The sequence below is a fragment of the Sciurus vulgaris genome (genome assembly GCF_902686455.1).
Source record: "Sciurus vulgaris genome assembly, chromosome: 13".
Taxonomy (NCBI): domain Eukaryota; kingdom Metazoa; phylum Chordata; class Mammalia; order Rodentia; family Sciuridae; genus Sciurus; species Sciurus vulgaris.
This window is the reverse complement of record NC_136474.1, coordinates 62,454,678-62,482,639: the sequence shown is the minus strand read 5'-3', so window position 1 is coordinate 62,482,639 and position 27,962 is coordinate 62,454,678. Positions and strand designations below refer to the sequence as shown.

The window sequence follows — 27,962 nt, the reverse complement described above, 5'->3', positions numbered from 1 at the left end:
AGAGACTCAGGCCCAAACAGGCCTTGCCTCAGCCCACAGCCTAGGTCCCCTTTGGATGACCATTGGTCAACAAGTGGAGGCACCTCTGCCCACTAGCAGGGATTATACCCCACCTGAAGGCCACCACTCCTAGAGAGGCAGCTTCCTTGTGGAGCACCGCATTATCAACTTCCTCCAAGACTTCAGCCTACTGAAGGCTAAGAGGGCATATATATAGAAATCTTCAGGGACATTGCAAGTCAATAAAGGAAATCTGCAATATCTCAGCGGTCCACTGATACCTGAACAATATGAGAAAACAAGGAAAGAAAATGCTGCAAACAAATCTAGATGTTACATCAATAAAACCCAATGACAGCATGGCAGAAGAAATGACAGAAAAGGAGTTCAGATTGTACATAATTAAAATGATCAGGGAAACAAAAGATGAGATGAAAGAGCAAATGCAGGCATTGAATGATCGCACCAATCGACAGTTAAAAGAGCAAATACAGGAAGCAAAAGATCATTTCAATAAAGAGTTAGAGATATTGAAAAAAAACCAAACAGAAATCCTTGACATGAAGGAAACAATAAACCAAATTAAGAATTCCATAGAAAGCATATCCAGTAGGATAGAACACCTGGAAGACTGAACCTCAGACATTGAAGACAAAATATTTTAGCCTTGAAAACAAAGTTGAACAAACAGAGAAGATGGTAAGAAATCATGAACAGAATCTATAAGAACTATGGGATCTCATGAAAAGGCCAAATTTAAGAATTTTCGGGATTGAGGAAGGCCTAGAGAAACAAGCCAAAGGAATGAACAATTTATTCAATGAAATAATATCAGAAAATATCCCAAATCTGAAGAATGAGATGGAAAATCAAGTTCAAGAGGCTTATAGGACGCCAAATACACAAAATTACAACAGACCCACACCAAGGCACATTATAATGAAAATACCTAACATACAAAATAAAGACAGAATTTTAAAGGCTGTGAGAGAAAAGAACCAAATTACATTCAGGGGGAAACCAATACGGATATCAGCAGATTTTTCAATACAGACCCTAGAAGCTAGAAGGGCCTGGAACAACATTTTTCAAGCCCTGAAAGAAAATGGATGCCAACCAAGAATCTTATACCCAGCAAAACTTACCTTCAAATTTGACGATGAAATAAAATCCTTCCATGATAAACAAAAGCTAAAAGAATTTACAAAAAGAAAGCCAGCATTACAGAACATTCTCAGCAAAATATTCCATGAGGAAGAGATGAAAAACAAAGAAGCAAATCAGCAAAGGGAGGAATTATCCTAAAGGAATTGTCAAATAAAGGAGGAAACAAGTTGTGTCAAACAAATAAATAAATAAAATTTAAAAAATGAACCAAATGACTGGGAAACCAAATCATATCTCTATAATAACCCTGAATGTTAATGGCCTGAATTCATCAATCAAAAGACATAGACTGGCAGACTGGATTAAAAAGAAAGATCCAACCATATGTTGCCTGCAAGAGATTCACCTCATAGAAAAAGATACCCATAGACTAAAGGTGAAAGGATGGGGAAAAACATACCATGCACATGGACTCAGCAAAAAAGCTGGAGTATCCATCCTCATTTCAGACAATGTGGACTTCAAGCCAAAGTTAGTCAGAAGGGATAAAGAAGGTCATTTCATACTGCTTAAGGGAAGCATCAATCAGCAAGATATAACAATCGTAAACATCTATGCCCCAAACAGTGGCTCATCCATGTATGTCAAACAAATCCTTCTCAATTTCAGAAACCAAATAGACCATAACACAATAATACTAGGTGATTTTAACACGCCTCTCTCACCACTGGACAGATCTTCCAGACAAAAATTGAACAAAGAAACCATAGATCTCAATAACACAATCAATAATTTAGACTTACTTAACGGACATTTATAGAATATACCATCCAACCAAGAGCGAATACACTTTCTTCTCAGCAGCACATGGATCCTTCTCGAAAATAGACCATATATTATGCCACAAAGCTAATGTTAGCAAATACAAGAAGATAGAGACACTACCATGTATTCTATCAGATCATAATGGATTGAAGTTAGAAATAAATGAAAGAGTAAAACACAGAAACTATTCCAACATCTGGAGATTAAACAATATGCTATTATATGATGAATGGATAACAGAAGATATTAGGAAGGAAATTAAAAAATTCTTAGAGATAAATGAGAACAAAGAAACATCATATCACAATCTCTGGGACACTATGAAAGCAGTACTTAGAGGAAAATTTATTTCATGGAGCGCATTTAATAAAAGAAGTAAAACTCAAAAAATAAATGACCTAACACTACAGCTCAAAGCCCTAGAAGAAGAAGAACAGACCAGCACCAAAAGCAGTAGAAGACAGGAAATAGTTAAACTCAGAGCTGAAATCAATGAAATTGAAACAGAAGAAACAATGCAAAAAATTGACAAAATAAATAGTTGGTTCTTCGAAAAAATAAACAAAATTGATAAACCTTTAGCCACACTAACAAAGAGAAGACGAGAGAAAACCCAAATCACTAAAATTCGGAATGAACAAGGAAATATCACAACAGACAGGATTGAAATACAAAACATAATTAGAAGCTATTTTGAAAATCTATACTCCAACAAAACAGGAAACCTCGAAGACATCAACAGGTTTCTAGAGACATCAATTACCTAAACTGAACGAGGAGGACATACACAATTTAAATAGACCAATTTCAAGTACTGAAATAGAAGAAGTCATCAAAAGCCTACCAACAAAGAAAAGTCTGGGACCAGATGGCTTCTCAGCCGAGTTCTACAAAACCTTTAAAGAAGAGCTCATTCCAATACTTCTCAAAGTATTCCATAAAATAGAAGAAGATGGAACCCTCCCAAACTCATTCTATGAAGCCAATATCACACTGATACCTAAACCAGACAGAGACTCATCAAGGAAAGAAAATTTCAGACCAATATCCTTAATGAACATCGACGCAAAAATTCTCAACAAAATTTTAGCAAATCGCATACAAAAACATATTAAAAACATAGTGCACCATGATCAAGTGGGTTTCATCCCAGGGATGCAAGGTTGGTTCAACATCAGGAAATCAATAAATGTCATTCACCATATTAATAGACTTAAAGTCAAGAATCACATGATTATTTCAATAGATGCAGAAAAAGCATTTGATAAAATACAGCATCCCTTCATGCTCAAAACACTAGAAAAAATAGGGATAGTGGGAACATTCCTTAACATTGTAAAGGCCATTTATGCTAAGCCCATGGCTAATATCATTCTAAATGGTGAAAAACTGAAAGCATTCCCCCTAAAAACTGGAACAAGGGAGGGATGCCCTCTTTCACCATTTCTATTCAACATCGTTCTTGAGACTCTGGCCAGAGCAATTAGACAAACCAAAGAGATTAAAGGGATACGAATTGGGAAAGAAGAACTCAAACTATCCCTGTTCGCTGATGACATGATTATATATTTAGAGGAACCTGGAAATTCCACCAGAAAACTCTTAGAACTCATAAGTGAATTCAGTAAAGTAGCAGGTTACAAGATCAATGCTCATAAATCCAATGCATTTTTATACATAAGTGATGAATCTTCAGAAAGAGAAATTAGGATAACTACCCCATTCACAATAGCCTCGAAAGAAATAAAATACTTGGGAGTCAATCTCACAAAAGAGGTGAAATACCTCTACAATGAGAACTATACAATACTAAAGAAAGAAATTAAAGAACACCTTAGAAGATGGAAAGATCTTCCATGTTCTTGGATAGGAAGAATTAATATTGTCAAAATGGCCATACTACCTAAAGTGCTATACAGATTCAGTGCAATTCCAATTAAAATCCCAATGACTTACCTTACAGAAATAGAGCAAGCAATTATGAAATTCATCTGGAAGAATAAGAAACCCAGAATAGCTAAAGCAATCCTTAGCAGGAAGAGTGAAACAGGGGGTATTGCAATACCAGATCTTCAACTCTACTACAAAGCAATAGTAACAAAAACGGCATGGTATTGGTACCAAAATAGAAAGGTAGATCAATGGTACAGAGTAGAGGACACGGACACAAACCCAAATAAATACAATTTTCTCTTACTAGACAAAGGTGCCAAAAATATGCAATGGAGAAAAGATAGCCTCTTCAACAAATGGTGCTAGGAGAATTGGAAATCCATATGCAACAGAATGAAACTAAACCCATATCTCTCACCATGCACGAAACTAAACTCAAAATGGATTAAGGACCTCGGAATCAGACCAGAGACCCTGCAGATTATAGAAAAGTAGGTCCAGATCTTCAACATGTCGGCTTAGGACCAGACTTCCTTAACAGGACTCCCATCGCACAAGAAATAAAAGCAAGAATCAATAACTGGGATAGATTCACACTAAAAAGCTTTCTCTCAGCAAAGGAAACTATCAGCAATGCGAAGAAAGAGCCTACAGAGTGGGAGAATATCTTTGCCAATCATACTTCAGATAGAGCACTAATCTCCAGAATCTATAAAGAACTCAAAAAACTCTACTCCAAGAATTCAAATAATCCAGTTGACAAATGGGCTAAGGAAATGAATAGACACTTCACAGAAGAAGATCTACAAGCAATCAACAAACATATGGAAAAATGCTCAACATCTCTAGTAATAAGAGAAATGCAAATCAAAACCACCCTAAGATTCCATCTCACCCCAATTAGAATGGCGATTATCAAGAATACGAGCAACAACAGGTGTTGGCGAGGATGTGGGGAGAAAGGTACACTCATACATTGCTGGTGGGGCTGCAAATTAGTGCAGCCACTCTGGAAAGCAGTGTGGAGATTCCTTAGAAAACTTGGAATGGACCCTCCATTTGACCCAGTTATCCCACTCCTTGGCCTATACCCAAAGGACTTAAAATCAGCATACTACAGAGATACAGCCACATCAATGTTCATAGCTGCTCAATTCACAATAGCCAGACTGTGGAACCAACCTAGATGCCCTTCAATTGATGAGTGGATAAAGAAGCTGTGGTATATATATACAATGGAATATTACTCAGCCATAAAGAATGATAAAATTATGGCATTTGCAGGCAAATGGATGAAATTGGAGAATATCATGCTAAGTGAGATAAGCCAATCTCAAAAAGCCAAAGGAAGAATGATATCGCTAATAAGTGGATGATGACACATAATGGAAGGAGGGAAGGGTTAGTGTTAGGGTTAGAGTTAGGGTTAGGGAGGGGGGCAAGTATGGAGGAAGGAAGCTCTATAGTATAGAAGGAAAAGAGGGGTGGGAGGGGTGGGGGAAGGGAAAAAACAGAATGAATCAAACAACATTACTCTATGTAAATTTATGATTACACAAATGGTATGCCTTTACGCCATGTACAAACAGAGAAACAACATGTATCCCATTTGTTTACAATATAATAAAAAAAAAGAAAAAAACAAAAACAAACTAATTGTCCAGCTATACAAACAAGATCCTGGATTATAAGAGCAGCTTGTGATACTTCAATGAATTAATAAAAGACCTCCGTTAAAAAAAAAAAAAAAAGTGAAATAAACCAATCCTCAAAAATCAAAGGTTGAATGTTTTCTCTTATATGCAGGTGCTACGTTAAATAAGGGTGGTGGGGGGATTGGGAAGAATAGAAAGAATTTAATCAAAGTCCAAACAAGATAAACTTAAATTCATACCAAATCACATCACAGTAAAACTTCTGGAAACTAAAAACAAAGAAAAAAGTCTTGAAAACTATAAAATAACTATCAAATAACATTTTACATATAAAAATAAATAATTTGAATGACACCAGAAGACACAGGGGACAGAAGGAAGTGACATTTAAAAAATGCTGATAGAAAAGAACTGTCAACTCAGAATTCTATATACAGCAATAATATCCTTTAGAATGATACAAAGATAGAAATATCCTCATACGAAGGGAAACTAAGAGAAATTGTTGTCAGAAGGCTTTTTCTAAAAGAATGGCTAAGTAGAGTTCACAAAACAAAACAAAAGGAACAAACAATAACAAAAAAGGAAATAATAAAAGAAGGGAAGAACTTAGAATATTAGCAAGGAACAAATGAAAATAAAAATATAGATAAATACAATAAACTTTCCTTCTCTTCAGTTTTCTATGTTATTCTATAAATTATTCTAAATGTGATGACTAAAACAAAAATTGGAATGTTTTCTGATGTAGTTATCAATGAATGTAGAGGAACTCTTTAAAATGATTATAAATGGGGAAGGGTAGAGGTAGGTAAAACTTCTACGTCCTAAAATTGTTTTTCATTTGTTCATTGTTTTCATTATTTGTGATCATGTTTTCTTTCAGTACAGGCATAAAACTTCTACTCTGAACAAAGCAGCTGCTTTTTAAAAGTAGTAATTGCATCTTTACCTTTTATTTCTTTTGTAAATGAAGCTTTTCTTTAAGATTGTGACTTTAAGTGCTGTCTACTATATAAACAGTTGATACTTATTGTAAAGTGAAGATTGTTCTACTGCATGTGAAGTGGACCATGCAGATTTCTGTATATTTTTAGTATGCATCCTTAGATAATAAGGTTAAACTGTAAAATACAATACCAATAGACTATGATGTTATGTATGAGTAATATCTGTAGCAACCAATAAAAGAAATATATCCAAAGAGATATACACAAAGATGCTACAGAATTATAGAATTAAAATGTATTCTAAAAAATTGTTCAAGTAACTCATAGGAAAGCAGGAAAAAGAAAACACAGAAATTAAAACAAAGAGAACAAGCAGAAAATAAAAATACAAAATGCCAGACATAATCCCTAATGCATACAAATTACATTAAAAGTAAAGTCTGAACATACCAATTAAAAAATAAAAACTGGCACACTGGTTTAAAATAACATGATTCAGAGAAATCTTAAAAATTCACTACAAAATCACAACATACATAGGGTAAAAATAAAAGGATGAAAAACATATACCTTACAAACATTATATCAATAATAGACAAAGGAGAATCTAAAGAAAAGAAAATGACTACAGACAGGAAAGGATGTTATATAATGATGAAATGATCAGTCCACAAAGAAGATACAGCAATTTTAAATGCATAAGCGCTAAATAACAGAGGTATGGTTAGGTAGAACAAAAACTGATAGAACTAAATGGAAAACCAGATATATCCTCAAATGTAGTTGAAGATTTCAAAACTCCCCTTTCTCAATTATTAATAGAACCAGGGAGAAAATCTACAAGGACACAGAACAACTCAAAAATACCATCAGATAATAGGATATAATTGACATTTATAGAACACTTTCCACCTAACAGTAGCAGAATACACATTCCTTTCCAGCACTCACAAAACAGGTGTCAAGATAGAACACATATGAGGCTTAAAACAAGCTAACAATTTTTTTAAAAATGAAATCATATAGAATGTGGAATGTGATCCCAATGGTATCAAATTACAAATTCAATAGAAAGAAAACTGGAAAATCTTGAAAAACTTGAAAACTAAACACTACTTCTGAATAACCTATAGATCTTAATCTCATAGGAAATTTTTAAAATACTCAAATTAAATGAACATGAAAAGACAACATATCAATATTTGTGGGATACAGCTATATCACTGCTGGGAGGGATATTTATAACATTAAAAGCTTCTGGCAGAAAAGAGGAAAAGTTTGAAAATAATAATCTAAGCTTCCATTTTAACAAATTAGAAAGAATAAGCTAAATCCAAAACAAGCAAAAGGAAGAAAATAACAGAAATCAGTGAAATTGAAAACAGAAGAACAATAAAGAAGGAGGTTTCAAGATGGCGGGATAGAGGAGTTTGCTTTCCTTGTTGCTGTAAGACATAAAAGCAGACAGGCAGCTTCTCACCAAGATGGGTGAAAAAAAAAGGGCGGGGGTGACTTTACTATAATTTAAAACTGTACACTCAAAGCAGATTGGGGACTCAGGAGGTTGGATATAATAAAATAAGGAAGAAATCTGCAGTGCTCTAGCCACTGGCGTGGCTGGAGTCACCACCCAGAGCAATCCTTCCATGAGCACAGTGGAGGGATAAGAGAATTAAAGAAACCCACATTTTTAGGAGACCTGAGAGGCATGTATGGGTGGGAGAGTATACAGATCAAAGATAGGGCCTGACTAAACTGAAAGGTGTGCTGCACAATAGCCTTGTATGGGAAAGAAACTGTATCTCTCCCATTCCGCAGCCAAGTACAGGGACCAGCAGCTGAGGGAGCCAATTCCTGGTGACCTGAGTCTAGCCCATAATACAGGTCTGGCAAATGCACACTGCAGGACATGGACTGTGCCTACGTGAACAGGAGAAAATCAAACATGGAAAGAGGTTTACAACTGGTTATGGAAACCCACTTGGCTCCTGTCCCCCACTTCCCTCCAATCCTGCAGTTTGCAGGACTGGTTAGGAAAGACACACCTGACCAGGCTTTCAAAAGGGTGTTGGGGCAGGCAGAGATTGAGTTTGGAGACAACTTGAGACCAGGAGCCTTGGGGTATGCAGGTGATATAGTGGACCAAAAATTGGCTCCTCTACCACAGGAGTGGAACTCAGGGGAGACGCAGTCTTCTGGCAATTGTTGGGCCCTGGAGGTGTGCTGATTTAAAATCACTAGACCAAATGGCATCCAGAAAAGAGCCTGGAGTCCACCTAAGCCTAAACACCCTCTCCAGGAGTTCTGCCTATGGGATTACCTCTCTCCCTAGCAACCCGATCCTGAGGGTGGAGCAAGCATCATACTCCAGACAACCCAACCTAACTGTGAGAAGGGAAGCTGACTCTTTTGAACTCCAATGAAAATGATTCTTTAACTTTTCATTGAGATGTTTTTTTCTTCTTCTTTTGTTCTCCTTTTTTCTTTTCTCTGCTTAATTTTGACCTTAATTTGCATGACATTTATATATATTCATATTTGGTTTTTTTCTTTTCTCATTTCTAGATTTTTGAAACCATTTATTTTTTATGGATTAGTTTTTTGAGGACTAGGAATCTTGATTAGTATATTTCAGTTTTGTATTCTTTTATTTTTTCATTTAAAAATTTTTACTTTATGTATTTTTTCTCCTACTTTTCTGTTTCCCTCAAATCTTTGTTTCCCTTTTCTTCTGCTAACAGTCAATCTCTATTGTTCTCTCTTTAGGTCTTCCTTTAATTCTTTTACTTCTATTCTCTCTCCTCTTCCCTCATAGTCATCACATCCTACATCCCTTCTGTTCTCTACTTGTCTACCATTCAAAATTGTAAACCCTTTGGCAAGCTTATTGTTTTTATTATAAACAATAACTGACCATATATCATTTCTGTTTATTTTAACAAAATTGTAGACATCATAGCAGGAACTATTTGGTTTAATGCTGAATATTGTTTGTATTAGTTGTTATTATTTGTCTCCCTCTAAATGGTGAGGTACTGGAAACCTTCAAGGACACTATAAATTTACAGGGTAGAAACTACTGCTTCAGATCCATAGTGTTAGATTGGGTAGACACACAAATAACATGAAAAAACAAGGGAACAAATGGCCCCAAGCAAACCAAGAAAACAGATTCAATAACAGAATCCACTGCCACCACAGTGGAAGAAATGTCAGAGAAGGAGTTTAGAATGCACATAGTAAAACTTATCTGTGAGGCAAAGGATGATGGAAGGAGTGATATCTGAGAGAAAATACAGGAAGTAAAAGATCACTTTGATAAAGAGGCAGAGATTCTGAAAAAAAAAAAAAAATAAAGCAGAAATCCTTAAAATGAAGGAATCAATAAACCAAATTAAAAATTCAATGGAAAGCCTCATCAACAAACTAGGCCACTTGGAAGACAGTGTTTCAGGCAATGAAAACAAAATATATAATCTTGAAAATAAAGTTGGCCATGGAGAAAGGATATTAAGACCTATGAACAGAACTTCCAAGAGATATGGGATAACCTGAAAAGACCAAATTTAAGATTTATTGTGAAAGATGAGATATAAACCAAAGGAAGGCACAATCTGTTCAGTGAAATAATATCAGAAATTTCCCCAAACATAAAGAATGAAATGGAAAATCAGATACAGGAGGCTTATAGGACACCAAATATACAAAATTACAACAGACCCACACCAAGGCACATTATTATGAAAGTACTTAATATAAAGAATGAAAGAATTTTAAAAATTCCAGAGAAAAATGACGTTATGTTTAGAGGGAAAACAATCCACATCTCAGCTGATTTCTCAACCTAGATTCCCAAATCTAGGAGGTCTTGCAATAATATATATCAAACTGAAAGAAAATGGATGCCAGCCAAGAATACTATACCCTGTAAAATTAAGCTTCAGAATTGACAATGATATAAAAAACTTCCATGATAAACAAAAGTTGAAAGAAATCACAACTAGAAAGCCTGCTTTTTAAAACATACTCAATATTTCATGAAGAAGAAATGAAAAAGAAAAGTGAAAACCAGCAAAGGAAGGCACTAAGCTAGGAGAATAGCCAATCAAAGGTGAAATTAATTCAAATTAAACACCAGAAATAATTAAAATGGGAGTCCTGTTAAGGAAGTCTGATCCTAAGCTGACATGTTGAAGATTTAAACCTACTTTTTCTTCTGTAAGATGCAGGGTCTCTGGTCTGATTCTGAGGTCCTTGATCCATTTGAGTTGAGTTTTGTGCAGGGTGAGAGATAGGAGTTTAGTTTCATTCTGTTGCACATGGATTTCCAGTTTTCTCAGCACCATTTGTTGAAGAGGCTATCTTTTCTCCATTGCATATTTTTGGCACCTTTGTCTAGTATGAGAAAATTGTATTTATTTGGGTTTGTGTCCTTGTCCTCTATTCTGTACCATTGATCTACCTTTCTATTTTGGTGCCAATACCATGCTGTTTTTGTTACTACTGCTTTGTAGTATAGTCGAAGTTCTGGTATTGCAATACCTCCTGCTTCACTCTTCCTGCTAAGGATTGCTTTAGCTATTCTGGGTTTCTTATTCTTCTAGATGAATTTCATGATTGCTTGCTGTATTTCTGTAAGGTATGTCATTGGAATTTTAATTGGAATTGCATTGAATCTGTATAGCACTTTTGGTAGTATGGCCATTTTGACAATATTAATTCTGCCTATCCAAGAACATGGGAGATCTTTCCAACTTCTAAGGTTCTCTTTAATTTCTTTCTTTAGTGTTCTGTAATTCTCATTGTAGAGGTCTTTCACCTCTTTTGTTAGACTGATTCCCAAGTATTTTATTTTTTTCAAGGCTATTGTGAATGGGGTAGTTTTCCTAACTTCTCTTTGTGAAGATTCATCACTTATGTATAAAAATGCATTAGATTTATGACCATTGATCTTATAATCTGCTACTTTACTGAATTCACTTATGAGTTCTAAAAGTTTTCTGGTGAAATTTCCGGGTTCCTCTAAATATATAATCAAGTCATCAGCAAATAGGGATAGTTTGAGTTCTTCTATTCCTGCTCATATCCCTTTAATTTCTTTTCTCTATCTAATTGCTCTGGCTAGAGTTTCAAGGACAATGTTGAAGAGAAGAGGTGAAAGAGGGCATCCCTCCCTTGTTCCAGTTTTTAGGGGGAATGCTTTCAGTTTTTCACCATTTAGAATGATATTGGTCATGGGCTTAGCATAGATGGCCTTTACAATGTTAAGGAATGTTCCCACTACCCCTATCTTTTCTAGTGTTTTGAGCATGAAGGGATGCTGTATTTTATCAAATGCTTTTACTGCATCTATCGAAATAATCATGTGATTCTTGACTTTAAGTCTGTTGATATGGTGAATGACCTGTATTGATTTCCGGATGTTGAACCAACCTTGCATTACTGGGATAAAACCCACTTGAATGTGGTGCACTACCTTAACAGGACTCCCATAGCACAAGAAATAAAAGCAAGAATCAACAACTGGGATAGATTCAAACTAAAAAGCTTTCTCTCAGCAAAGGAAACTATTGGCAATGTGAAGAGAGAGCCTACAGAGTGGGAGAAAATCTTTGCCACTCATACTTCAGATTGAGCACTGATTTCCAGAATCTATAAAGAACTCAAAAACTCTACACCAAGAATACAAATAATCCAATCAACAAATGGGCTAAGGAAATGAACAGACACTTCACAGAAGAAGATCTACAAGAAATCAACAGATATATGAAAAAATGTTCAACATCTCTAGTAATAAGAGAAATGCAAATCAAAACTACCCTAAGATTCCATCTCACCCCAATTAGAATGGCGATTATCAAAAATACAAGCAACGACAGGCGTTGGCAAGGATGTGGGGGAAAAGGTACACTCATACATTGCTGGTGGGGTTGCAAATTAGTGCAGCCACTCTGGGAAGCAGTGTGGAGATTCCTCAGAAAACTTGGAATGGAACCACCATTTGACCCAGCTATCCCACTCCTCAGCCTCTATCCAAAGGACTTAAAATCAGCATACTACAGAGATGCAGCCACATCAATGTTCATAGCGGCTCAATTCACAATAGCCAGATTGTGGAACCAACCTTGATGTCCTTCAATCGATGAATGGATAAAGAAACTGTGTTATATATATATACAATGGAATATTACTCAGCCACAAAGAATAATAAAACTATGGCATTTGCAGGCAAATGGATGAAATTGGAGAATATCATGCTAAATGAGATAAGCCAATTTCAAAAAACCAAAGCATGAATGATCTCGATGATAAGCAGATGATGACACATAATGGGGGACGGGACAGGGGCAAGAATGGAGGAAGGAAGGACTGTATAGAGGCAAAAGAGGGGTGGGAGGGGTGTGGGGATAGGAAAAAATAACAGAATGAATCAAACAACATTACCCTATGTAAATTTATGATTACACAAACGGTATGCCTTTAGTCCATGTACAAACAGAGAAACAACATGTATCCCATTTGTTTACAATAAAAAAATGCAAAAAATAAAAAATTTTAAAAATGAATAAAGAAAAAAATAACTAAAATGACAGGGAATAAAAATCATATTTCCATAGCAACATTGAATGTAAATGGCCTAAATTTATCAATCAAAAGACATAGGCTGGCAGATTGGATTAAAAAAAAAGACACAACAACATGTCTTTGCCTCAGAAGCAAAGACATCCACAGACTGAAGGAAAAATGGGAAAAAGACGTATCATTCACATGGATATTGTAAACAAGCAGGGGCTTGTGTACTCATATCAGATAAAGTCGATTTCCCTCGAAGTTAACCAGAAGGAACAAAGAAGGACATTTCATACTGCCTAAGGAAATTATATATCAACAAGACATAACAATTGTAACTAAGCCCCAAACAATGGAGTATCACTGAACATCAAACAAACCACTCTCAACTTTAAGAATCAAATACACCACAACACAATAATACTGGATGATGTTAACACACTTCTCTCACCACTGGATGGATCCTCAAACAAAAACTAAATTAAGAAGCTATGGAACCAAAAACTACGATTAAAAATTTAGACTTAACAGACATATATAGAATATTTCATCCATCAATGACTGAATACATTTTATTTTCAGCAGCATATGGATCATACTCTAAAACAGACTGTATCTTAGGTCACAAAGCAACTCTTGGCAAATACAAAAAAGAAAATAGAGATAATAATCAGATCATAAAGGAATGAAATTAGAAATCAATAATAAAATAAAAAACAGAAGCTACTCTAGTACCTGGAGACTAAATAACACAATATTGAATGACCAATGGCAAGCAGAAGAAATTAGGGATGAAATAAAAAAATACATAGAGGTAATTTAGTAATACAACATATGTTGTTTAGCAATACAACATATCAAAATCTCTGGGACGCTATGAAGAAAAATTCATTGCATTGAGCTCATTCATTAAAAGAATAGAATGTCAAGAAATAAATAACCTAACGTTACATCTCACAGCCCTAGAAAAAGAACAAATGGACACCAAAAGCAGAAGACAGGAAATAATTAAAATCAGAGCTGAAATCAATGAAACTGAAACAAAGAAAACAATCCAAAAAACAAAAACAAATAACAAAAAGTTGGTTCTTTGAAAAAATAAATAAAATCGATAAACTTTTAGCCATGCTAATGAAAAAGAAGAGAAAACTAGAATTACTAAAATTGGTGATGAAAAAGGAAATATCACAACAGACACTACTGAAAGACAGACAACAATCAGAGACTTTTGAAAATTTACACTCTAATAACATAGAAAATCTTGAAGACATTGACAAATTTTTAGAGACACGACCTACCAAATTGAGTCAGGAGGACAGAGAAATTTAAACAGATCAATTCGAGCAATGAAATTGAAGATGCCATCAAAAGTCTACCAACAAAGAAAAGTCCAGGACCGGATGGATTCTCAGCTGAGTTCTATCAGACTCTCAAAGAGGAACTAACACCAATCCTCCTCAAAGTATTCAATGAAACAGAAAATGGGGGAACCCTTCCAAGCTCAGTCTATGAAGGTAGTATTACCCCGATACCAAAACCAAACAAAAACACATCAAGGAAAGAAAATTTCAGACCAATATCCCTGATGACCATAGATGCAAAAATTCTTAATACTGGCAAATCACTTGCAAAAACATATTAAAGTGATAGTGCACCATCAACAAGTGAGGTTAATCACAGGGATGCAAGGTTAGTTCAACATATGGAAATCAATATATAGAATTCAACACATCAATAGACTTACAGACAAGAATCACATGCTTATCTCAATAGACACAGAAAAAGCATTTGACAAAATACAGCACCTCTTCGTGTTCAAAATACTAGAGAAACTAGGGATAGTAGGAACATACCTCAACAAAGTAAAAGCTAAATATGCTAAACCCAAGGACAACATCATTCTAAATGGTGAAAAACTAAAAGCTTTCCTTCTAAAAACTAGAATAAGACAGTTTTTTACTGCCCTCTTTTGACAGTTCTATTCAACACAGTCCTGGAAACTCTAGCCCCCAGTGCTAGACAACAGAAAGAAATTAAATTGATACAAATAGGAAAAGAAGAACTCAAACTATCCCTGTTTGCTGACATGATTCTGTATTTCAGAGACCCAAAAAACTTCCACCAGGAAACTTCTAAAACTCATAAATCAATTCAGCAAAGTAGCAGGATATAAAATTAACACCCATAAATTAACTGCATTCCTATACATCAGTGATGAATCAACTAAAAGAGAAATTAGAAAATTATTCTAGTTTCAATAGGCTAAAAAAAAAAATTGGGGACTCAATCTAACAAAAGAGGTAAAAGAACTCTACAATGAAAACTACAGAACTCTAAAGAAAGAAATTGAAGAAGACCTTAGAAAATAGAAAGATCTTTCATGTTCTTAGATAGGCAGAATTAATATTGTCAAAATGGCCATACTACCAAAAGCACTACACAGATTTAATGCAATTCCTTTTAAAATTCCAATGGTGTTCTTCATAGAAATAGAAAAAGCAATCATGAAATTCGTTTGGAAAAATAAGAGACCCAGAAGAACCAAAGCAATCCTCAGCAAGGAAAGAGAAGCAGGAAGCATCACAATACCAGACCTTAAATTATACTGCAGAGCTATAGTAACAAAAATGGCATGGTATCGGCATCAAAGCAGACATGAAGACCAAGGGAACATAATAGAAGACACAGAGACAAACCCATATAAATACAGTTATCTCGTACTAGAAAAAGGCACAATAAACATACATTGGAGAAAAGATAGCCTCTTCAATAAATGGTGCTAGGAAAACTGGAAATCCATAAGCAATGAAATCAAATTGGACCCCTGTATCTCACCCTGCACAAAATTCAACTCAAAGAGGATCAAGGACTTTGGCATTAGACCAGAGATGCTGCACCTAGTAACAGAAAAATTAGGCCCAAATCCCATAATGACAGCTTGGAACTGAATTCCTCAACAAGACTCCTAAAGCACTAGAAGTAAAATCAAGAATCAATAAATGGAATGGTATCAAACTAAAAAGCTTCTTCACAGCATAGGAAACAATCAAGAATGTGAAGAGAGCACCTACAGAATGGGAGAAAATCTTCATCACCTTCACCTCAGAGAGAGTATTAAACTCAAGGATATATAAAGAACTCAAAAAACTTAACACCAGAAAAACAACCCAATCATTAAACAGGCAAAGGAACTGAACAGGAAATTCAAAGAAGAAGAAATATAATTGGTCAACAGATACATGAAAAAATGTTCAAAATCTCTAGCAATTAGAGAAATGTAAATTAAAACTATACCGAGATTTCATCTCACTCTAGTCAGAATGGCAATTATCTAGAATACAAATAACAATAAACGTTGGCAAGAATGAGGGGGGGAAAGTATACTCATATGTTGCTGGTGAGACTACAAATTGGTGCAACCACTCTGGAAATTAGTGGAGATTTCTCAGAAAACTTGAATGGAACCACCATTTGACCTAGTTTTCCCAATCCTGGGTATGTACCAGAAGCACTTAAAATCAGTATACTACAGTGATGCGGCCACATCAATGTTTATAGCAGCTCAAGTCACAATAGCCAAGCTATGGAACCAACCTAGGTGTCCTTCAACAGTTGAATGGATACAGAAAATGTGGTACATGTACACAATGGAATATTACTCAGCCATAAAGAAAAATAAAATTATTGCATTTTCCAGTAAATGGGTGAAACTGAAGACTATCAGGCTAAGTGAAATAAGCCAATCCCCCCCCGCAAAAAAGGCTGAATGTTCTCTCTGATATGCAGTTGTAGACTCAGTATGCAGGGGGGAAGGAGAAAGGGAGGCTCACTGGATTGAACAGGGGGAGTGAGGGGAATGGAGAGGGGGAATGGGAAAGACAATAGAATGAATCAGATATAACTTTCCTATCTTCATGTATGAATACAGGACCAATGTAATTCCACATCATGTATAACCGTAAGTATGGAAAGTTACATTCCATGTATGTATATGTCAAAATACATTCTACTGTCATATACAACTAAAAGAAACACATAAAAATTTTTTAAAAAGAACAATGAAGAAAACTAACGTGGTTCTTTGAATAGAGAATTAAAATAATTCCTCAGCAAAATAAATACAGAACAATAGAAAGACAAATTATCAATACCCGATAAAGAATGAGAGATACAACTACAAACCCTCAGACATCAAAAAGGTAATGAGGCAATACTAAGACCAAGTGTGGAAAGCAGTGACACAAGGATGGGAGAGCAGTGACTGAGACTGGGGGTCTCTGATGACCTCATGGCTGTGGCATGCTGGGTGCCTGGGAATGTTTCTGTGCAAGGGGACAAGAAGCTTAGCTGCTGCAGCAATGCCCTGCATGAGGAGGCTCTGTGCAAGAGCCCTATCAGCTCTGACCTTGATCTCAGGCACACAGCTCCTGGGAAGGAAGCCGGGTTGTCTTATGCTAGACAACCACAATGTTTTGCCAGCTCCACTTCTGGTTCTCCAGTTCCTGCAAGCTTTACAGTAACTGTTAACAATGAACTTTCTTGAGAGCTACACAAAGCTCCTAACATTACACTTTGCAGCTGTGGAAAAGCAACATAGATGTCCTAGTTTCTGTAACTTTCCTAAATACAAAGAATAATGGTTGCATAGTCTGTAACCTGATAATGAGACATATATAAATAAAGATCGTTGGCGGAATTCTTTAGATCTGCATTGCCATCAGAGAGCAGAACTCCACTGATCCCAGCTGCATCTTCAAAATCTGTGTTTGTGAATCTTTATTTTCCAATCCCCCTTTGCCCCTCACCAGACCCGAGTTTGGTTGCGCTGGTCTCAGCAACCAAGATCACACTTGAATTCAATGACAGAGGAAATGAACCAGTTTCTCAAAAAGCACAAACTTAAAAAAAAAAAAGCACAAACTACAGCTCACTCAACATCAAATAGGTAATTTGTATAGCCCCATATGTATTAAGAAACTTGTAATTTCAAAACTCCTCAAAAAAAATCTCCAGGCCCAGATGGTTTCACTAGAGAGTTCTAGCAAACATTTAAAGAATTATCACCAATTCCACACAATTTTTTCCAGAGAAGTATAATTTCACTGATATAATATTCTCAAAATGACAGAATTAGAGAAATGGCCAAAAGATTAGTAGTCTCCATGAGTTAGGGAGGATGCGAGCAGAAGTGAGTGGGTGGGACTATAATAGGGTAGTAAGAAAGGAAATCTTTGTGGTGACAAAAGAATTCTGTGCTTTAACTATAGTGATGATTTCACATAGTTACATATGTGATAAAATGGCATACATACAAGTATATACATGCATTTTATCAATGTTAATTTAGCAGTGTTGATATGGTATTATATTTATGCAAGACACAGCCAATGAAGGAATCTGGGTAAAAGATACATGGGAACTTTCTGTGCTGTTTTTTGCAACTTCTTGTGACTAGATAATTATTATGAAATAAAATTTAAAAATACCTACTTAATACATATACATTTTGCAATTTACACATATATAAAACTTGCTCAAACTCTTTGCTTCCTAAATCTCTTGTACAATATAGACCGTATTATCATTATGCAGTATTATCTGAATATACAATGCTATACAAATGAACAGGATGCCTATTCTAATATTATCAATTTTCCCCTGCTAGATTTTACCCTCTTCAAAGCAAAGACCACATTTGAATCATTTCTTATCCCAGCCACCTAAAATGATACTTGACATATCCCAGACATTCAATGAATACTTCTTAAATGAAGTACTGAGGACAGCCTACAGAGGATTAGGGATTGGGGTCATAAACATGAAGCAACTGCAGTCTTGGTGACAATCCTGTAAGAACTTTCATTTTCATTTACTTTGAAAGCCCCCACATTTAAAAATGAAAAATAGGTCTCTTTGATAATGAAGAAAAGAAAGAGGAAGATAACTTGTATGTCCCAAACGAGTAGGTATTACACGAAGGGAAAAATGTCAAGACTCTCAAAGCAATTAGAATTTTACAAATATTAGGCATAATCTGTAAGTAAAAGAAAACTGACCCTAAGAGGTAACAGAAAATAACACTATTATTGTGTCTGGGATGCATGTGTCTAGTAAGAATGTGTACAAGGGAAAATGGGCAATTTGACCAAAAAGGAAATGGCAGAGACATAAAAGCACTCCCCTTTTGCAATTTATTATTTTTAGAAGGTATAAATACCGCATTTTATTGTTTTAAATAAAATTATCTGATTTATTACTATTTTTCTTGAATAAATTAAGACCACATTTTATGATTCTGCTACGAAACTATTTTGAACACTATATATATCAGAAAAGCAATTTAGCTTTGATACTGTTCTCAGGGAAGAACTGTTAAAAGAACAGTTTAGATGTAGACAGGTTTGTAAGAATCAGTTATTAAACAGGTTTTGCTTCATGACCAGAAAGGGTTAAGTTTAGAAGGTTCCCATCAGTCATCATTTGTTGTTTTATATAATGATAGATATAAATATGAGTGATGACAGCTAATCACACTTCTTCACAATCTGATTCCATACCCTGAAATCCTAAGTTTTTACTTGATACCTAATAGGTGACATCAAACAGCAAAGGATTCTGCATAATGGTATTATCATTTAAAAATTTTAATCTTTGAAATCCACCAAATTATACTGAACTGCTTAGAGGTAGATAGTCTAATATTACATTTTGAAAGACAAGGTAATTTTCCTGGTCTTTCATAGAAGACAGGAATTTACTTTGTAGCCATAGTTATAATAAATCTTGAACAAGCCAAGAACTGGAAGAATCTCTGTTCCTACACATCTGCTGAAGTAATACACCAGCTATTTTATATGTGTTTTCCAAACTATAGACACTGTCAAAAAGAATAGGTAGGACTCACCAATTGTAATCTAGTCGAGACTGATGAAGCTGCTGCTGTTTTAGGAGAAGTTTTGTCTCCTGCTGAGCCAGCAGATGCTGCAGACGCTCCTTTTCGATTTCCAGTTCCATTTTCTGAAGAATCAGTTGTTGCCTTCTATCTTCTGAGAGTTGCTTTTTGACATCAGTTTCACTGGGTTGCAGTGCCCCTCCACCATGCATGAGAGATGCCCAAGAAAGCCCACAATAACTGCATGATTCTGGTTCTGTCTTGGAATACTGAGACACTATGTTTGTAGGATGGCTCTCATGAACATGATCTTCATTTTCAGAAGGTCTATGACCACAACACTGACTAGGTGGAGTAGGCTTAAGATGTAGATGCTCCTTCATCTTCTGTTCTTCTTGTGGAGCTTTCTCCATTGGTTCTGTATCCACTGGTTTTCTCCCTGGAGATTCATAATTACATATTCTGGTCTCTGATGACACCCTGTCTGGATTCTCTTTGGGATGATGAAAGGTTACTGGTTTCAAAGAATTGTTCCTATGTTCCATCTGGGATTCTGAAGCTGAGTCTTGGTTTGCAGACTTAGGCCTTCGCTTAGTTTGACAGAAGGTTTGTGGTTTGGCTACACTCAGGTAAGAACCATCCAGTTCTACAGATGAAGACCGGGGAGTGATTTTCCTATTGGTTACCTAAAAAGAAACACAATGTCTCTTGTCAAGTAAAAGCATAATAAAACAAGTTCTTTCTTTTGGCCTTTCAAAAATCAATGATACATGTTCACAAAACAAAGCTCTTTTTTTTTTTTCCTAAAAAATTAAATGATAGCATTTCGTATAGCTAACAGATTTGTGCCAGAAAACGATGTCCATTTTCAACCAGCTTATGTGTCAGAAAATCCACATAAGGATGAAAAAAGTACAGTGTTTCTACATACTGCTTAAGCAAGAGCTTTGGTGATTTTGAGAGTTGCAAATAACAAAGATTGTATAAACTCAACCTTGAGAAAAGGCAAAAACATTAAGTTTAATGTCTAAAAATGTTTATTTCTGAATACTGAGCCAATAAATCCATTTGGCTACCTTAAAAACCCTTTGATTGGCCATTACAAAGAATGAGATTTGATGTAAAACATTTTACTTTATACTGAATAGGATGTTACTGCTAAAAAATTTGAAGAGCTGTTATAAATACCTTTACAGAACACAGATAAAACCAATCACTTTCAACAATATATAATTTTAATCAAAAGCTATTATTTAAATATAACATATTTAATTTCAATTACAAACATAAGTGATTTTTCAGGTAAGCTGTTCAAGAGGATGTAGTAGGATAGAAAAGAAACAGTTGCGAATTACTGCTGATAGGTCGAGAGAGTAACCTTTTCCCATATTTTAGCCTTAAGCTTGTTCTATCAGGAAGGACAAAACTCGGCTTGAGAGTCAATGATTCTCAAACTTTAGCATGTTTCAGTGTCACTTGCTTCTCTGTCTCAATAACTTTTGAAGGCAGGAGTTATATTTATCTCACAGTATTGGGGTTTGCACATAGTACATGCTCAGTAAGCATGGGCTGTTCATATAAGCATAGGAAAAAAATTCAAGTTGGGTTACAGTTCACAGTAACTGAAGAAAATTTAGAATCCATGATTATGCTGAATCATGTGTCAATAAGCAGGAGAAACAGAGGAGACAGGAAACTCCCTGCTAGAGCCTAAATATAAGAAATTTAGCTACCTTATTAGTGGAGTTGAAGACACATGAGAGTAATAATGGGCCTGAGTGAGACAGGTTCCATTTTCTTTCCGGAACAGCTCCATGACTTCTATGGGATATTTGCAAATATACTTTTTCTTAATTAAGGCTTAAACTAATGAAAAGTCCAAAACTGTTCCTCTAGCATATGAATTTAATATGAAACACTGAGATACATAATATTAACTTAGAAACTAAGTTTCTAAGTTAGAAAATTATAAGTGGGTTTTTTAAAATTGAAGCACAATTTCCAATAAAATACACTTTTTTTTTTTTTTTTTTTTTGAGGTGCTGGGGATTGAACCCAGGGCCTTGTGCTTGAAAGGCAAGCACTCTACCAACTGAGCTACATCCCCAGCCCAAAATACTCTCTTTTATACATGGTTTCAGCATAATTTTTGAGCTGCTTCTATTACCAGAATCCTGACTCCAGGGGTTCCAAAAAACCAGGTCTACCCATTTGCTCCAGAAACCAAATAGCAAAGGTTGTGGAAAAGCAGGAAAGAAAACTTTCATCAACATGGCTATAATAGGAAGGTAAAATGAGATCCAGCATCTCAGTAGGACCGTTAGGCTTACATGGAGGAAAAATTGGGGCAGGGGTGAGAGGTCTGCATAATTAAGCAATTTTGGTCAAACTATGTTCTGGTTGATCATTACTTCAGTTCTGGTTCTGTGAGGCAGCTCTGGAAAAATCTTTATCACTTTAGGAGTCAATTTGCACTTGTTGTTCTGGATATTTATGTATCAGAGCTGTGATCCTGGAAGCGGGTGATTCAGTTCCCAAGAAATGATTGTTTCTACTATTGTTTCTACTCAGAAGTAGTCTCTCCATGGGATGATGTGTCTGACTCCCACTGTTCCTGGAATGTGTAGGGCAATGGCTGAAGACTTTTAGGCATCATTCCAGGGGTCTGATGCTGTAAAAGCTGAGTCAAATGTCCACAAAAATATTGTCTCAGTCTTAAAGCAGGAATGAGATAGTTTAGGTAAATTTAGGGCTAATAAACCTAGTATTATCAGTTTTTGGAAGTCCAGTACTAAAATGATTAACATACCTATATGCAGAGGTGAGAAAGCCCATAAGGTTTAAGGTAACAAAGGAGACAGATACAAAAAGAAGACAGAGATGCCAAGCTTTATCCTGCTTTTAGTTACCCGGGGGCATACAAAAGCCTAAGAAGATAGTAATTGCTTTTAGCAAAGGCAACCTCTCTAACTTTCTGTTACACTTCTATGTTGAGTGTATTGATATTCATTCTTTTCTAAAACACTGTATTCTATTCTTATTATATGACTATTACAATTTGTTTATTCATTCTCCTATTGATGGATATTACAGTGTTTCCACTGTAGGGCTATTATGAATAAAGCTGTTATATACCTTATAGGAGTATTTTTTTTTTGACATGTTTACTTCTCTTTGCAACAGGATAGGCATATGTTTATTTTAATGGAAACAGACAATAAGTTTTCTAAAGTGTCATCTTGTTCTATATCCCATCAGGAAAGTACAAGATTCCTAGTTGCTTACTGATACTTGGTAGTGTGTTTTTATTTTTAGCCATTTTGTTGTGTAATAAAATACTGTGCTTTTATTTTGTATTTCCTTATACATTGTGGCACTGAATAACTTTTCTTAAGCTTTTTGGTTATTTGGGTTGTCTTTTATGAAGTGCTTAGTGAATCCAAGACCTTTAATTCAAAATAATTTTGAAGGATTGAAGATGGGAAAATGAAAAATAGAGGTCAAGGCAGAAATTTGCAAATTATTTCTGATGAGAGAAGTTGGCTCTAAATAGTCACCTTCACTGATCATTGAATGCTCAACATGCTTCCAGATTACCTTGTCACTTAGGCTATTCTTAACTCAGAGCTTACATGTCCTATGCTAAATGTTTTACATATTCAACCTATAATTCTTAACAACACCTCTGCAAGGTGACTATTATAATTACCACTTTACATGAGAAAACGAGGTTCTATGGAGCAACACAACTTCCTTAAGGTCGCATCAACACTACATGTGAGACAAGGGAATGTCTCACTCCAAACCACTTCCATTACTCCACATTATCATTTAAAAAAATCTTCTTTAATATCTACCTCAGTAAATAATCACAAGGCAATGCCCACATGACCACGATTCAAGAACTTAAACGCTGCTTGCAGGCAGAACTTTCATGGCTGCTCTACCCCTCCTGCCAAAGGGAATGAGTATAATGAGTTTTATATGGTTAATTTCTTTGCTTCAATTCTTCTCTGCTTAAATACTTAGATATCCACATCAGAGTTTAGTTTTATCTGTTTATTATTTAAGTATAAATGAAGTCACACAATATATATTCTTGTGTCTGGCATCCTTCACCCCACATTATAGTTATTAAGTTAATCTATGCTGCTGCATGTAATTTTTTTTATTATTTTTAACTATATAGAAGTAGCTAGAAATTTTTTTCCTTAAAGGGACAAAAGATAAACATTTTAGGCTCTGCAAGTCATACATACAATCCTTGCCACAGCTATCTGACTCTGCTTTTATGATGCAAAAGAACAAGATAATGAATGCATGTGTCTAGATGTGTTCTAGTAAAACCTTATTTTTGAACAACATAAGTTTCATGTGATTTTCCCATTCCATGAACTACTCTTTTCTCTCCCTAAAACTATTTAATAATGTAAAACTCATGAGTTATACAAAAACATGCATTGGGCTAGATTTGGCCAGCTGAACTTGATTTCTATATGCTAAAATGCACTCAAAACCCAATAAGAAAACTAAGCAGTGTGACTTGATATATATCATTTACATGTTTTCTATGTAATGAATACAAGCTGAGTCAGGTGTTTAATAATAAATGAGAAAATTTAGCAGAAAAGCATGCAAAGGAACACATAAAGACAGAAAAACTATAATTCTGTTTGAAAAGTTTAGCCAGGAAGATAATCTATAGATCACAACAGATAAAATAGTTGGAATCCCAATAGATAAAATAGTTGCATTCACAGCAGTAGCAAGGGATCTGTCTTATATAAAAGATACCACAATCTCTGGCTCCTATAAGTGCCTTCTGCCAATGAAATCTTTGACATTGCATTGTCATGTCACAAAAGAAAGATGAGGAGAAAATGCAGGCATTTTTAACTTAGGACAGAATTGGAGAATAGTCTCTCAACTTGGATAGACACAGAAATGACTAGATGGAAAAACACCACTGAGGAAAGAACAGGTTTAAAAATAAGTGTGAGGGACTTGGCTTAGGCACATGAAGAATTTTGTAAGACTAAAGATTAATAAATTTGAGTTGGAAGATTTTCTGAAATATTAAGATGCTTTTTTATATGATACATTATATATGTTGCCTATATTATAATAATGTATGATATGATTATATATGTGTGTATACACACACACAGAAGTATAAGTACATGCATGAACACATATCAAAAATCACATACTATTCTTAAGGTAATCCAGGGTTTTCCCATGTTTTCAAATGCTAAAAACCAATAAATGCAGTGTTACTTTGTGAAATACCATCAAGAAGTAGACAGTGATGTTTTGAAAGTTTCTATAAATCATCTTTATGGGACTGGCCAATCTCTGTGCTATAGAACCATAAGAAGTTAAACTAAACTGCCAGCAATATTTTTTTGCAACAGGCTGTTATTAACTTTGGATTTACAAGAAATGATTACTTCCAATGCATTCATGAGTTGCTGTCCACAGGATTAGTCAATAGTACAATAAGTCTTATTGGTATTCATTTCTTTGATGGCAAATAATAATTTTCCTATCCTGGGAAGTACCTTATTAATGATTTTCATTTTCCCACTGACAGACTTGTAAAATTTCTGTAACTTTAAAAATTTCCCCTCTACTCTTTATTTTATTGAAAATAAACAGTTCAAAGAACAAGATAAATACTTCTAAAACCAAACTACTGTGCATGGTGCAAGTCTGTATTTCCCAGAGCATTTGGAATTAATGTAGATTAAGGCACAGAATGACATCCTGCATTTTCAACATTGGGCATACATGGACCAGTTGTCAAACTGACAGAAAATACGTAATGCAACAGCTGCACTGTGTGCTTTGCCAAATTCTCATCCCAAATAAATGTTCATTCTCCCTAGTGCAATTAACCCTCCTATACTGGCAGATTTTGCTAGAAGATCATCAAGGTAGATTACCTTCCAGCATTATAAACTAAATACTTACAGGTGTTATATCATCAGTTATAACTTACAAACTTTTGCATTTAGTAAGACATTCAGGCAAATGAATCATCTAATTTATGAATTATTTATAAGAAATTCACAGCATGCTCCTGGCGTCATCCATGGCCTTTTCCAGGTCATATGACACCAATTAGAGCTGAATTTTAAATTATTCAATAACCTGAACTCTCTTGTCATTTAACATATAGATATCAATGCAGTAAACAAGTTAAATCTAATGGACCCTAGAGGTTTAAGCTCCTCCACAGCACAGCAGCTAAAGCGGTAGGCCATCAGTGGAGGAGAAAATAACAGAATGCAGCAGTCGAACACATTTGCAAAACTCTAATAACTTATTCTAGTTCCCATAGGGACTGTGGCACAACTTAGGAATATTGAATCTAAAAGACATTAAAGTCAATAATTATGAGATTTAAAAGAATATAGGCACACAGAAGGCACACAAAAACACATAAATGACAGACACTAGTACCAAATGCCATACCAAGTCCTAGGATATACACACCGTAGGCCTGCCAACTTTTTTTTAACAGTAACTACCAGACTCAGAAAAGGTTAAACTTCATATTCTCTAATCATTACTACATTTCCCAAAAGTTGGAATTAGTTGAGTTGCTATACAAATGAACAGACAGCATGGAATAATTGACAATATAATCCAGTTGAGGCCAAAAGGTTGATTGGAATTCTTGTACTGTTACTTAGAAGTTGTTATTTTAGGCAAGTTACTTTACCTTTCTTAAGCAGTTTAGTCATTTGTAAAGGAGGAGCTGGGTTTGATGATCTCTATGGTTTATGCTATTTTTAAGAACTGAAAATAAACAGGGATTAGGTTGTTATACCCCAAGGAAATGAGAGAAATTAAAAAGGACTGGATGAAAAATCATACCAATCAGTAAATACTCAGCTATCAACCAACAGACCTATAACAAAATTACTGAATGTTCGTTGGTTCTATTTCCTTTAGCAAATTCTGGATTTAACTCTTACTGCCTTATTACTAAAGAATTTAAATCATCACCTTTACTTATACATTTGGCTCCTAAATCTGAAACAAACACAACTGAAAAATGAATAAGACAAATGCATAGTTGTGGTGATGGTCCTAAATATTTTGATTGGATTAAAAAGGGGCAACCATTCTCCACAGCAATGGTACTGACTAAAATGGCATTCACATATGATTATAATCTCAAAACATGGTTTTCTAAATCTACATGAGGAAACAGAAGCACAAAACTAATTTTAATTATTTAACAAAGGTCATAAAAATGGTAAAATAATTTTAATAGAAAATCAAACAAAGGCAAAGACAAAGTAAAACCCTAGTAGATAAGTTGAGAACAACCTTCAGAGGTACAAAATGAAAACAAAACATATTTCAAGGATATAGTCAACTGGTAACTATTTCAGTTAAAAATGCAGTACTAGACAATGATCCATAAGAGGTCATACATCAATTTCCTTTGCCATTCTCAAGGATCATGGAGTGTATTCAATGACTTCTCTCACCTCCCTCCAATAACAATCAGACTCCAGAATGGAAACAAGAATTGTATGTAGACAGATGCTTCAATGCAGTTTTATTTTTAGGAAGGAGCAAACAAGACGAGTTTGTATCAAAGAAGGCAAGTTTTAACACAAAATTCTTAAGACACTTTCTATAGAATATAAAGTTAACTCTATGAGTGTGATCAACTGTCCCTGAAATGGAGATCAGAGTTTACACTGCATTTATGCTACTGGCTGAAAGGGAAAAGTATTTGCATTGTATTTCTGAGACAAGATGGTGAAAAGGAACTCTCAGGGAAAAGGCGTACTTTCTAAGAAAATACCAAGAAGTACAATCAAACAAGAGGGATGGAAAATCAGATTGCTGTTTATTAACCAGATTTCTCAAAGTGAATCACTGTTTTGTCATTAAAGACCAAAATCTTTCTTAAGACTCTTACTAATTTTTCCCCTGTATGAGTAGTTGTAGACCAGGGATGTTGAATAGACCTAGTCAGAAGCATCCGTGAAAGCACTGGGAGCCACCAAATCAAAAAGAATGAAGGTGGCTGTCTTTACAGGGCCA

At 35.1% G+C, this 27,962-nt stretch overlaps 1 protein-coding gene across 7 annotated transcripts in view; it reads right to left on the bottom strand.

Moving 5' to 3' along the window:
• The window catches only part of KIAA1328, a 301,449-nt gene that overhangs the window by 140,334 nt on the left and 133,153 nt on the right, over positions 1-27,962 (bottom strand). For all 7 annotated transcript variants that reach the window (XM_079108525.1, XM_079108526.1, XM_079108527.1 and 4 more), the window contains one exon: positions 19,905-20,578. In XM_079108525.1, coding sequence (XP_078964651.1) covers positions 19,905-20,578 — 674 coding nt within the window. The remainder of the gene's footprint in view (positions 1-19,904; positions 20,579-27,962) is intronic.